This window comes from Centruroides vittatus, unplaced genomic scaffold (genome assembly GCF_030686945.1).
Source record: "Centruroides vittatus isolate TY-2023 unplaced genomic scaffold, ASM3068694v2 scaffold_752, whole genome shotgun sequence".
NCBI classification, from domain to species: Eukaryota; Metazoa; Arthropoda; class Arachnida; order Scorpiones; family Buthidae; genus Centruroides; species Centruroides vittatus.
The window spans coordinates 1,707,427-1,722,420 of NW_027122716.1; the positions used below are offsets into that span (position 1 = coordinate 1,707,427).

The 14,994-nt window shown below is 30.6% G+C and overlaps 1 protein-coding gene across 2 annotated transcripts in view; it reads right to left on the reverse strand.

The window, feature by feature from the left end:
• cora (coracle) overlaps positions 1-14,994 on the reverse strand; it is a 97,080-nt gene that overhangs the window by 76,547 nt on the left and 5,539 nt on the right. For both annotated transcript variants that reach the window (XM_067287907.1, XM_067287906.1), the window contains exon 2: positions 4,890-5,073. In XM_067287907.1, the coding sequence (XP_067144008.1) occupies positions 4,890-5,072 (183 nt within the window). In that variant the 5' untranslated portion in view covers position 5,073. The remainder of the gene's footprint in view (positions 1-4,889; positions 5,074-14,994) is intronic.

The following is a 14,994-nucleotide window of genomic DNA, read 5'->3' on the forward strand; positions in this document are numbered from 1 at the left end:
GAAGCTGGACCAAATATTTGTGGACCAAATTGGATCTTTCAACAAGACAATGCCCCTGTGCATGCCTGTAAATCAACAAAAATGTGGTTTAAACGCAAAAATAGTAATCTGATGACATGGCCTGCTAGAAGCCCTGACCTGAATCCGATGGAAAATCTTTGGGGGATGATGGTTCGTACAGTTTATGCCAATGCAAAGCAGTTTTCCACAATTCATGATTTGAAGGCAGCAATTTCAGATGCTTGGGATAAACTTAAGATTGAATTCCTTCAGAATCTAATTGAAACAATGCCTAATCGAGTATTCAATGTAATTAAGTTAAATGGTGGTTACATTGGCCATTAAATTGTAAGAAAACTTTGCAATTTGAAACCTGTCCGGATAAATATGTAACAGTTTTTTTGTATAAGAGTTTCATAAACATTATTTTCAGTGACAAAATGTTAATGTTTGATTAAAATTCTTCTTTTGCAGTGTAGAAACATGTAAATCCATATTATTTTTAATAAAACATTTGTCACTTAATGCAGCAAATTTGTGTTTCACTTTAATTTTTTCGTGTCCGTATAAATTTGAAACACACCTTATTTCTCATTTCCCTTTATTCCTCTACCCTTTGTTTCCTTGTTCCCCTTCTTCTGGAAACCTCTCTCTGCGGGTGGTGACGAACTGGTTATAAGACAAAAGAAACGGATAGCCTGGAGGGGCTAAAAGGGAGATAGACTGGACATTTTTGGCTGAGACATTGAGTTGTAAAAACGTGTTTGGTGAGGTCTCCAAGTCAATTTCGCACCAACGGGAGAACGAAGGAGGCAGCAAGCCGAACGTAGCAAAATCTAGAGAGGAACTCTAGTATTCTAATACAAAAGCCCTTCTGGAAGTTTATCGAAGGAAACACAAAGGAAGGAGAAAATTCGAACTCTACAGTCATCGAATTTTGTATCGTCCAAGAAGGCCTGAGTTATAGCCACTACCACGAGTTCACTAGCTAAGTTTGGATACCCGTTCTTGTCTGGTTCTATCCTATTACCTACACCTTCTTTTTCCTTCTCTAGTATAAGTAGTTAAGTAATTAGTTATAAGTTTCTTTTTTCGCGTTCCTTTTGTGTCACGTTGTGTATCTCAATTCTTTTGTCGCGAGATTTTAGAATAACAATTCTGCCCGAGTGTCAAAAATTTATGACCTTTGTCCAAGGAGTGTCGGAATACAAACGATAATCCTGTATAAATTAACAAACGCGGGTGAAAAAAAAATAAAGTAGTTTAATTTTCTCCTATCCCCTTGTCGGACTCTTTTTCACCACGTGTGTTTTTACAACACTTATCAAAACAGTCTGTAAAACACATGAATAAATTTGTGGTGCAAGGATATTTTCATCTGCCATTGTGATAACTAGCACACAATTCTATTATAAGACTCCTATTTGAACTTGTATTTTGAAAGATGATAAATTTCTGGTAATTCCTCCTCCTCCTCTGAATTATATAATAATTCTCAAAGAATTATTTAGAAGATGAAAGTTATTTAATGACAAACATGCTATTTGGGATCCAGAAGCTAATTAATACAACAATAAAATTAAGAAACAAGATGCCTGGACAGAGGAATCCTTTTAGGAATTTTTCACAGAGTAATGGATCCACCCATATTGTCCTTCATTTTATTTTTAATTTTCTTTGCAAGAGTAACAACTTCTACCTCCAATATGCTGCTACTAGGAAAATTTCAATGAAAACCAACAAGTGAGAGATTATGGGTTGTTATCTGTCAGATCTCTGTTCACTCATAGCAGTTTCCAGACAACTGAGTATATCTGAAAGACCCTTGATTATGAGAGCTAAGCAATCAACTCTTGAACCTATGTGTTATTTGATTTTATCAACATTAAAATTTTTTATTTAATTTTTCAAAATTATTATTTTGTTATTGATAAATAAAACAGAAATGAAAAAAATGTAATAAAAAAGTGTTGTTGTTTGGCCAGCCAGTTTGTATTTTAGGCAGTATATCCCAAATACTCTGTTTATTCTATTTCACTTATTTTATAATTATATCTTTAATGAACTTTAACATAAAACAAAATAAATGATAGAAAAAAATTGAATATTTGAGCTAATAACTTCCAAACTACATATTGGCAGCAATGCAAAATATTTCCAGAACCAAAAATTTCCAAAAAATTTTTGCACATTATCATACAAAATAAAACAATTTATGAACTAATTAATAATTATTACTATAGGGTTTGGAAAATTTAAATTAAATCATACAAATAATTAAATAGGCCTACTATATAATTTGCCACACAACACTAAACTGATAAATTAACAGTAAAAATGTTTTAAATTAAAAGAATAATTTAATTTAAGCACATCCTCATAAGGAAACAGAATTATTGATGTAATTAATTTTATTTCTGTTAACCAATGTAAGTCACCACCAATGCCACAAATGACCAATTTTTAGCATGTAACACTAATTAATGGACTTTTTGACATCAAAAATGCAAAATTCTTTACAGTAACAATAGTTGTAAATTTTTTATTATGAAAAATTATTTAAGAAATTCACCAATGTTTTGCAAAAAGATAAACTTTGAGTATTTGACTCATTTTTTACATTATCATTATGTTGCAAATGTCATGCTCAGCTGATACTGGTGTCAAGTGCTATGCCAGATTAAAGTCAAGGCATAGGTACCCAAACAAGTGTTACATTGAACTTCTGTGTTATAAGTATGTGTCAACATCTAGAAACTTCCTAATAATGTAACATGTGTTCAATATTGCAGCTTTCTGTAGTGCCATGTATATGTTTTTTATTAAGATTTAATGTTTCTAGACTTTTATGTAGTGTACGTGATATAACACCAGTAGAAGAGAGGACAACAGGTACAATAAATACCTTATCCATCCTCCACAGCTGCCTTATTTCTTGAGCGAGTGGTGTATACTTGTTGATTTTTTCAGTGTATGCATTTTTATGTTATGAGTGTTTGGAACAGAGATATCTATTATGTAAGTGATCTTATTGCATTTGTCAATGAAAGTGATGTCATGTCTATTGTGATGAATTGTTTTATCTGGGTCTGTTGTAGTATATTTTGTGTGTGTCATTTATTAAAATGATGTTTATAAGACAATATTAAAACTTCTATTTAATTATTTAATCAAGACAATTCATAAAAGATTTTTAAACACACTATTAATTTACAAATTTTTCATAATGATCATTTCATTTTAATTAAAGCAAACAAAATTTTACCCATTAAATAGTGTGAAAAGGACTGAAAATAAAAACAGACTTCCTTTTTTTTTTGTTCTTTTCAAAGCTGTTTCAATTTCAGTTTTTTCTAAAAATCAAAACCATGGTTTGGTAAATGAGATCAATTCATAAAGTCCTATTAATAAGTAAAGTCCAAGTAGACAATTAACAATAATAAGAGATCAATTCATCCTTACTGCAAGCACATAACTGTTTAAGTAGGCAACAATGTAACAAATGATTGAACAAAGTAAACAACATTTCAATTTCACTATTAAAACATGCAGTTTCCTTGCATTTTGGTAAATTTTCCTGATTAATATCTACAGCAAGTTGCCAACCTTCAGGAAATGAAAGTACTGTACAGTTTGGAGAAAAATGCTGATTTCAGAAAGAAAAAAAACACCAGCTTTTACAAAATAACAATTAATACATATATTTATTGGACATAATATTGTACAATCCCTACAATATGCAAAATTAACTATTTTTTTTTTATTTTGCTCCTGCATGCCAATCAGGATGATGTCACTATGTTCTGTCTATTAGTTCCTGTATTCAAAGTACAAAAGGTACTCACTGACAAAATAGCTTTGTGAAGGCACACAATATAGTTAATGTTGCCAACTAAGCACTTTTTGCACTAGATTTAGTGCTATTTTGTGATACTGGTGTAAAAAATGTTGACAGTCCAGATGTGTTAAATCAATGTCTTTTAAACAAATTTAAAGCAAATTTAGTGCTTTGTAAAATTTGACCATTTTAACTTTTTAAAAACTACTGTGTTGGAAATACAGTAGAGAGTCGTTAATCGGAACCCCGGTAATCGGAACGATTTTCAGTCGGACTGTGTTGTGCTGAATCGAACGTTTTTGATACTAGATTTACTTCTAAAGTATAATTTTTATGTTTTTATATTCTTCAATATATTTATTTTGTTTGTACAAAATGAAGAAATAATTTTTAACGATACGATAGCCTCGATTATTATTATAAAAATTTTCGTTAGGCTTAAAATCGACGAAAATTCAACACAAGCGACACGTAACGGAGAAAAATTCAACACGAAGCGACATGCAACGGAGAAAAATTTGAACATTGAACAGGTTAATATATTTTTTCGTACATAATCGGTAATCGGAACAAATCACTAATCTGAACAACCCCAGTCCCCAATTGATTCCGATTTTCAACTCTCTACTGTAATGCAATGCTGCTGACAAAGAATGAAAACTGCTTTTGGTCAGCTTTAAACAATGATGGTTGGCAACTCTGCTACAGGTTTAGCATAACATGCACAAAAGTGTTGCAATAAAATTGAGTGCACCAAGATGCTACTCAGTTTTATTGCAACGTTTCTACGCATATTATCATGATATTATTTTTTCTACTGCAAGTTTTCTGGGACTGCTTTAATTTCACCCAAACCTTGTTTACACTTTTTTTAAAAAATATTGTAAAGAATACAAATACAAAACTTGTTTACACTATTTGACATATTCTGTATCTCTGCATACTGAAGTCATGTTTTCAACACTCATTTGAAAATGCACAGAGATGTGGGTTTTACACAAGAAATTATGCTAATTAAAATTACTAAAATTTCAAGAAAATATCAACTCACATCAATTTCACATTCATAATCTGTGTTATCCAGTAATCTCACACGTGCAAGAGCTAATCTTCCTCGTATGCTTCCTCTTCCTTTTACAGAACTACTAGAAGATTCCAGATCATGTCCTTGATCACTTTGACTACTTGCTGTATGAGTTTTCTGGTCTCCTGAATCATTTTTTTCTTCTGCCATTCTATTAAATTAAATAATTAAAATTTTTAATATAGCTTTAAAATTAATATACCGTATTTACTCGCATATAAAATGAGGTTTTTATTCATTTTTCACTGCTTCAAAAATCTAGGTCATCCTATACGCATGAGCAACGGATTCTTTTTGTTTTTGCAATAATTTTTGTGAACTGTGTATTGGCATTTTTTACTGAATTCTCACCATCTGGTGTTTAAAAACAAAAGTATTTTATCTGGGTCGTTTGAATCATTCTTGTGTATTGTCAGGAGTAAAGATGAATAGCAATAGAAAAAGCAAAGCTTTGGAATTGAATTCCAAAATAACATGGGAGCCTGATATAAGTTTTAATTCATTCCCATGTGAAAAAAATGATTCTTCAAAAGCAGAATTCAGAGAAATTCATAAGTGTAATCAATTAAGACTGAATTTGACTGTTAAGAATTGGCAAAAAAGTTCCTGATTGTCCAGTTTTACATGAACAAATTATGTTGTCAATTTTACAAGATTTTTCCTTAAAGTTAGTTGGGTGAAGATCGAAAATGTTAGTTCAGTGACTATCTTCATTTGTACCGGGAATCTAAAGGTTGTAGAGGATATATTTATCCTTAAAGTTTAAAATGCCAGTAATTTTTGGAGGACAACATGTGCATTTATGTGCATTTGATATTTTATTTGTGATTAAACAAAATAAAATTAGAATTGTATTAATAAATCTAATGTTCTTTATTTTGATCTTTAAAGTCACCTCATCCTATATGCAAGATCATCTTATATGCAAGTAAATAGTAAATACGGTATATGTATATATATATATATATATATATATATAAAAGTTAATAAAATATTTGTGATTTTAAAACTAATATTTATTCAATTTAATTTCAAAAACAAATAAAATAAATCTTATAAGACTTTTTTACAAAGTTTTATTTCAATATTTAGAACACACATCAAGACTATCATAAAATAATTATTAAATACATAATAGTCTCTCAAAAATATTCAGACACCAACATTAAGAAAATATAATTTAAAAATGAAATTAACAACATATTGACTTAATCTTGGCCTAAATAATAACAATGATAGTTTGGAGAATAGTTTTAATCAGTTAACATTGCTAAGAAGTTGGAATTTTCTATCACTCTTCCTTCATTCAATGCAGACATTATTATGTAAGAGGAGCATGTAGACATCCTCTTGATTTGATTTTTAGATCATCCTAAAGATGTTCTGTGGAACTAAAATCAAAATGTAATTTATAAACACCAGGAGATGTGGATATAGTATATTCGTGGCTATTTCAGTATTTGAGATTTGGCAACAGTTTTGGTCTGTGCTTTTGGGTGTATTATAATTAACAATTTATTTAATTTTTCAAGTAATTTAATTGTTTAATTTCTCACATAAAAAATTTTTAGAACTTTTTATGAAGTATCCTAAAAGAGTTCAATAAGGGAAAAAAAGAAAATAGTAAAGATAAAGGAGGTCTGTATCATAGCAATGAAGAGAAGTCCATGTCTTTACCTCGCACGGAAGTTTATGATATGCTTGAGAAAATACACTATCTACCAGAAAGTAATTGGACACCTGTGATAGAACAGAAAAATGAAGTTTATTCATCGTCAATAGTTGGTGGTACTTCCACGGGCAGAGATTACAGCTGCGACCCTTCGGGGCGTACTCTCTACTAGTCCTTATATGACAACTGGCAGTATTTTCTTCCACTTGGCTTGGAGAAGACATATGAGTTCCTTCACCGATTTCGGGTGGTGGGACACGCCTTCAGTCAATGCTCCAACTCATCCCAGAGGTGTTCGATGGGTTCATGTTCGGGCTCTGAGCAAACCAATCCATTCATTTAACCCCATTGTCACTATGCCAAGCAATGGTGGTCATCGCAACATGACAGCTGGCATTATCGTCCTGGAAGTAACATGGGCCTAACCCGTAAAACCGCCACAACGTAAGAAGCACGTGGTTATCCAAAATAGCGCAGTAGGCATTGGCATTGAGCCTACATCGATTGCGACCAAGGGTCCCAGGCCATACCAGGAAAACATCCCCACACCATAACTCCACCTCCACTGAACTTCACTGTTGGCATTCCAGCAGGAGGCATTCTCCAGGCAGACACCAAACCTAGACTCCCATCCGAACAGAAGAGGGTGAACCTGGATTTGTCACTCCAGAGAACCTGTTTCCACTGTTCTACAGTCCACTGTCTATGTTCTTTGCACCAAGCTAACCGAGCAGCACTGTTGGTCCTGGTGATGAAAGGCTTGTGGGCAGCAGCACATCCATGATAACTGAGCAGATGGGCTTCCTTACAGATGGTATTCATCGAAATAACAGTCCCAGCTGCCATTTGAAACTCCCTACGGATGTGGGCCATTGGTTGGGTGCAGTTCTTCTGAATTTCTCTGGAGAGCACCCATCAGTCTCTATCTCCCAGTTTCGTGGGCCTGTCTTGTTGGGGGTTATTCTGACAGTTACCACTCACCTTCCACTTGCGAATCATGTAACCCAATGTTGATTTTGGGTACTTCAGTTCACTGGATATGTCATGTATGGAACGGCCATTTCTGTGATAACCAATGATTACACCTTTTTCGAAATCAGACAGCTCCAAACTGTGTGGCATTTTGCATGCAATCAATGCCGATTTTCTTTCCCACTCGATATTTATCCGCGGCAGCCTTGATGTGTATTAAGACAGTGAATGTCACTGTTTGCAGGAGTGTCCAATTACTTTCTGGTAGATAGTGTAGCCTCTTGCTATGTGACTACTAGCTGTCCTGATGTTCTTATGCCAACATATCAAGCAAAGAAAATTGTAGCTAATGAAACTTTTAAAAAACAAAATTCTAAAGCAATCCAGAATTGATGAGTGTCTCACAAAATTGAATTTGTTGCATTGTTTTTTCTTCTCTAAATTTTTTTTTTTTTTTTTTTTACTTTCCTAGGCAGTTATACAGAGGGAAGAGTTTGCCAGAAGTTACAAACAGAAGTTACCCCCACATTTGTTTGCAAAAAAATTTGGGGGTAACTTCTGTATGTATGTTAGTGTGTGTAGGACATGATTTTGTTTACTCTGTTTGAAGCTTAATAACTTGTGTGCTCTTTGTTGAAACTTTGTTGAAAATAATAAATACATAATATGTATTATTAGGTTTTTCTTTCAAGAAAATGAAAGTGATTTGTATAACTGATTATTGGGCTGTGATTTGAAAAAATTGTTGACCTGTAAATTTCCACTGTCATCTGTCCTTCTTTCCTTAAGATAGATGAGAATAGTTATAGAGTTAGAGAATAGAGTTAGATAGATGAAATCCAAGACCGGATTTGGAAACTGTAGGAGCAGGAAGCCCAATTAATTATATATGAACTTACACAATGAAAGTCATGTTATTTCAATTCAAAAATTTTTCCCTGAAAAGGGTTAGATAATTGGCACAACTCTATTGTTAAAGGAAAGTATGATGTACTGTACATGGGCAAGCCATTACTAATTTGAGGTGGAGAGCATATATTTTAAATTAAATAAATTTTAATCACCAGTAGCCTTAGTTTTATTCCACTATTATCTTAAAGACAACAAATGTTTTCAAACAGCTTGACTGTCCTGCTTCAGGTCAGTTATGTGTGTTCCATTTAGAATGTTTGTTTTATCACATTATACATTTGAATTGAATTCAAATTTCAAATATTTTTTGAAATTTACAAAATTTAAATTTACCTAATTAAATTTTACAACTAAAGTGTTCTTTTTATTTTTATATTAACATCCCATGGGTTAATTGAGTTATTATAATAATTTTTTTTTCAGGGTTATCATAAAAAGCTTTCCAAGCATATGATAACAAATTTGCATTATGTATGTTAATGCACTCTCCCTTCAAGACTGTTTTAAATATCTCTAACATCTCTAAATATTTAGTTTCTTCTCCAGTAAAGCACTTTTTAATCAATGTTGCTTGCTCCAATTTAGCTTCAATTCCTGGTTCTGAGGCATACATATATGGATAGCACTGTTTGTTTTTCTCTTTCAATATCATATTTGTGTTATTTAATCCTGCTTGTAAGAGATCTATTTGTAGCTCCAATGTAAATTATTAAATCCTTGTCAAATCTTTCATCTGTTTTGATTTGTTTCTCTTTAAGTATTAAATAAGTTAAAAATATGACTAAAAATTGCAGCCTGGCATCGTGACGATGTCACAATAAATAATTGCTCATTACTAGAAGAAAAGCCAAATGAATGTTAATTCAAATTCACTAATAAAATTTTCTGTCTAACAAGGATCACCACCCAAGTGTATCTCTCTGATTTTGATGACTCATATAGGCTACAGTGAAACTTGCTAATATGACCATCGAAGGGACCAGCTCTAATGTGACCACCTTACACAGGTGGTCACATTATGAAGTAAGAGGGATGTAGACATTCTTGAATGAAATCACTTAAGGAGAAATAAGCAAAAGATTTGATTATATGAAATTAATATGAAATACAAATAAACCAGTAACAAGATGCTTTTAAATTGCATTCAATCTGAATTGATAACAACATAAAAATACTAACTTGTATGAAAAATATCTGTCAATAAAAAAAAACCATAAAAATATTTTAAAAAAATGAAAAATAATAAATTTTCTTAAATTGCAAATTGAAAATTATTCTGTAATGAAATTGTAAATGTCCTCTATGAATTCATAAATTAAATAATCAGTTTAATTAAAAGAAAAAATAGTATTCCTTAGGAAGTTATTTTTAAAATTATTTTAAATAAATTGAAACATTTATTTTAAATAATTTAAAATGTGATTTTAATCTTTGAAATAAAATGTAAAATTGTAACTTTTTATACTTGTGCATATATATAAGCCTGGTGTTGCCCAGGTATAAATTATTGTGAAGGTTCTTTATGAAACAATGAAGAACAATTCAATAAAATGACCTTTCTGTTTCCCTCAGTCCAATGAAGAGGCCTTTCTCAAACTCCATCAGCTGTGCATAATGTCTTTGACTGCATTGTGCAGGCATTACACAATATAAAAACAGTAGTCTTTTTGAGAATTCAACATTCTGAAAAGTACTCCTGAAAAAGATTAGCATTTTACGTTGTGTTTTGTTTATACAGAGTTGATAATGATATCAAACAGACTTTGTATAGTCATGCTTGGCATTCAATGACATCTACATACATGCTGAAAATTCTGAACACAGTAAGCCTTCACAAGCTTTTTTTATAGGATATTGGGATAGCAATTTTAAGGCACTCTTATAGCATTACCTGGTATGCAATCAGACCACTACTGTAATCATTTCTATACTATCTGAGACAGCTGTATGCCAAGTTTTATAGTAATCAGCCAATTGTAGCTATGAGCATAACTTTTTTTGTCAATGAGAGTACAATCTTAAACAGTCTGCATATTTTCAAACTATCATAGTTGTAACAATTACTTAGATCTCATTTTTCTCAATTTATCTCCTGAAATTTTCCAAATTAATGGTCTCCTCTCTGATCACTCTAATATTAATATAAATTTTGAACTTCTACAATATTATATCTCTGCAATAAATTTAATAAGATAACTGTCATTGAATGAAACTAGATACTTTGGTTAAAAGTTTGTCATTATTTAAATTTGCTTAACTGGAGCTTCTATAAGTGATATAGTTGTGGTTTACTCCTTGTTTTAAATGCTTTTTTTTAAAACTCTTTCCATCCTATGGACACTAAGAAAGCCTCTTTTAGCAAGTCCATTATTGATTCAGCCAGGCCCACAATGGGGCAGCCAGGTGCTGAGAAACAGGGCCAACATATCCAGATGAACAAGTCAAAATATCCCCAGGAATTTTTAGATATGTCTGGATTCAATCCTGAGTCCCGCAGAGCAATAGGCTGTCATCTTGATCACTTGGCCATCTAGCCATCTGTTTAAAATGCTTAAAAAATACTATAAGATTTTCATTATCTTTCCACAACCATCAAAATCAAACACGTATCTGCATTGAATAGTTCAAAAAACTTCTATCATAAATTATATTTGCAATACTGTCAATATTTCAATAGAGTAGTTCAAGTTTTCTTTAGATCCTAAAATATCTTGAAACTTTATTCTAAATCTTTCAAATAAACTTTGTTGATTTCAAAGAAAAACCAATATTGACAATGAACAAATTTTCTGTTTATATGAATTTGAAAAAATATTTTACTATCACTAATTTAAAATTATTCAAAAATAAATAATGTAATTTTAAATATCTTCCAAACTGAATCTCTGTTCAAAAACCTGATAAAGGATTATTAATTAATCAAGTTGAAAATGTTAGTTTTATTAAAAATTAAGTTGCTGGAAAAATACATAAGGTAATTTACATGTCTCTAGTTATCACTAATTTGTTCTTTTCTCATTTAGAACTAATTATAAATTATGAACATAATAAGTTTTAAATGAGAAAGTTGTAATAATAAGTTCTAAATGAGACAGTCGTCTTTCATAATTTTTAATCTAGCAATGGTAATTTCTTTTCAGAATTTTTTTGATGCTATAACATACCTTAATCCTACAAGTCCTGTTGAAATTCCATCTCATTTTTATATTAATTAAAATAGTTATAGTTACTTCTTTATTTTTACAAATTATAAAGCATAGTTTTATACATACTCAGTGGTATTTCTCCCTTTTTAATGTCATTCTTAACTCCTAAGTAATAGTTACAGACCAATTACTATTTCTTACAATACGAATAGTTACAATGTTTAAAACATTTAAATATTGCATTTACAACTTATTATATTTTATAGTTTCTAATAATTTATATCCTATTCATCATTGCACTCTTTAATACTGTTCTAGATCTCTGATCTGATGAATATTCAAAACTGTAGCCTGTATGTAAAATACAGTTTAATATTCAGATTTTGAACATTCAAAATCTGATATTGATTTTAAACTTAAAACAACTGCTATTTATTATATACTGTATATTGATCTTCCCCTCTCCTTAAGTCTGCAACTCTCAAAAAATTAATTCCACGAGTTTTCTTACCAGAAGTAAAAAATTTTGGGAGATTCGACAGTTTTTACTTGCAGCAATATCAAAATGCTGTTGCCCATTCTTTAGTGTGTTTTAATATATAAAACCCAAAAGTTAGCCATCTTGTTGAGTAAATACAGGGAGAATAGGCCTCAATATAGAAGTCCAAGAATTTAAAAATTTTTGCCAAATTCCAAGTGTCCCAAGAAACTATTCCTTACTGACAATCTTTGACATTCCAGTATTACACCTGAAATTATTTATTGACTAAATAACTACTCACTATTAAGAACTATCTGTATTAAAATTAAAGAATACTTTTTCAGTTCAATTCTTAATTATCATAATTTTTCTTGCTATACACAGTTCTATTTTACTTTTATAGTCTACTATATTAGCTTATTCTGACAATATTAAAATAATTACTAATGATTACCATATTCTTTAATCTGATTTAAAGATTATGGTAATCATTATTAATTAATTGATTTAAATACTATATTATCTTAAACACATTAAATTTATGTACAAATTTTGATAAAATAGTTGCGATGTATTAATATTTTTCTCTCCTATGCAATTCACAGCTTTCCCAAATTAAATTCAATAATTATTCTGTCTCTTATGTTCATCTTTATTTATGTTATCTGTAATCTCCAATCAGTATTTGATTTAGAGATCATTTTTGATGTTAAACTTACTTTTAATGAATATATTTCAAAAATAGTAAAAAAGCTTCAAAACAGTATTATTTCACAAAACTATAAAAATTTAAATTATTTTAAAACCTTTCCTACAGTCTTTTTCCTTTATTCATTTTTTAAATTAGGATGCATTATAGAATTTTATGTGGGTGTGGGATTTTTATCGATGTTTACAAAAAGGGGTCAATTATGACCCTTTTTTCTAAACATCGATAAAAATATAATTTTGATTACTCGTTGTAAGAAGTAAAAAGTCGTACCTTATACTTTGAAAAGCTCTAACTTCAAACATTTAAGAGTTTGAATATTAAGTTTGAAAGAAATTCAGCTCAGAGATTGAAATGATGCTTCTATGTTTGAACAGAGAATGCAGTGAAAAAATGCTATCACTGCATAAATGTCATCTCTTATGCACCTAAGACATTGCTCACTCTTTCTGTGAAAACATCTGTTGTATTATGCTCATGTCTTTTCAGTAATTTTTTTTCTTATTTGTAATGTGTTTGGTTATATAAAACCCCTACCTATTAACTATATATCCAAGAAGAATGTGAAAGCAATGAAGCCTAAGAGGAAGTATTGATGATTGAAAAAAGAACTTATTGTGAAGCACAAAAGCACTATACATGTGGCAATTTGGCAACAAAGTTTAAAATGCCAAAGTCAATGATGTGCACCATTCTTAAAGCAAGGAAGCAACAAAAGCAGGAAATGTGGCTGAAGATGTAACAACATTGACTTCTAGGAGATCATGTTATTGAGGAGATGGAAAAAGTCCACCTTGAGTGAATAAATGAGAAGCAATTGTCTTACAATATCTTCAAGAGGATTACTTGCAAGAAAGCCAAGAAAACTAAATAGTGACCTTAAAAAATGGAACAACACTCCTCATTAAAATACAATAAATGCAGCTTTCATTTTATTATACAGGATTTATATATTTTATGTTTTGTTTTTTTGTTTTAATTTATTATTTAGAGTATTTAATTGCATTATTTTTATCTTAAACTTTGTGTATTTGCTATTTAAGTTCATCAAAATTGGTATTGTGTAAGGTCTAAAAATGGATTAATTCACTTTCCATCATAGATTCAAACTTCAAACAATTCAGAGTTCAAATGGCCTCTTGGAATAAATTAAGTTTGAGGTACGAGGCATCACTATTTTTTTTTTTATATTTGTTACATTCAAATTTAATGAGTGTTTTTATTTGTAAAAGTCATTGCTTGACAAGCCTACTTTGAAAGCTGATTTCACTCCTAAACATAATATAAGGGAGGATAGGACACAGTGAATCACAATTCATTGAGGAATTTTTTACTAAAACTAGGTTATTTATTTCTTTTAAATTACATTTATGCAAACAGATAAGTATCACACCTACATACAAAAATAATATTTTTAAAATCTTCCCAGTATGACTAAATAAATAAATATTTTTAAAACACCAAATATATAACTGACTCAACATGGTAATTATAAAAATAGGACAAAGATTGATGTAATTTGTAATACATCACACTGGACCATCTAAATTGAAAATATTTTTCATTTGCTAGCACATATCATGTTATCAAATCTGATAGAAAAGTGCATTTAAGATTGCTCTTTCTTTGTTGAATCTGTTTTCAGTTGTGGTAGAATCGTTTCGACACATTTGGGTGACACATCTTAGAGCACATCAGAGCATCCCTAGAAAGTTCTTTTTTTAGTCATCCATGTTCTTCTACATACATAATTAGGTCACACGACAACTTTACCCTCTATTTTTTTGCTTTTCAACAGATGTATGAAAAAATTCACAAGTCATTTCCAAGACAATAAAATTATCTGTAGTATTAAGCCTTTAACTTTGTACTTATTAACAATTGCATATGGGATTTTGTTTGCCTTTGCAGCTTATGCCATTTTTTAGAACCATTTGTACTGCAGCCTTCATTGTCTCTTTGGATCAGGTTCTAATATTAGTTTTTCAATGTCTCTTTCTATATATGATTGCTCAGGCTATAAAAATAAGATCTATGCTATTACTTGATACTCACGTCTAATGAAATCATAAATGATACATAGAATGGGACACACTGCATCAGTGATCCACTGACCCATGGAATATTTTTTACAATACACACATGGACTCCCACGCTACATTGCTCTTCCTAGATAAAAA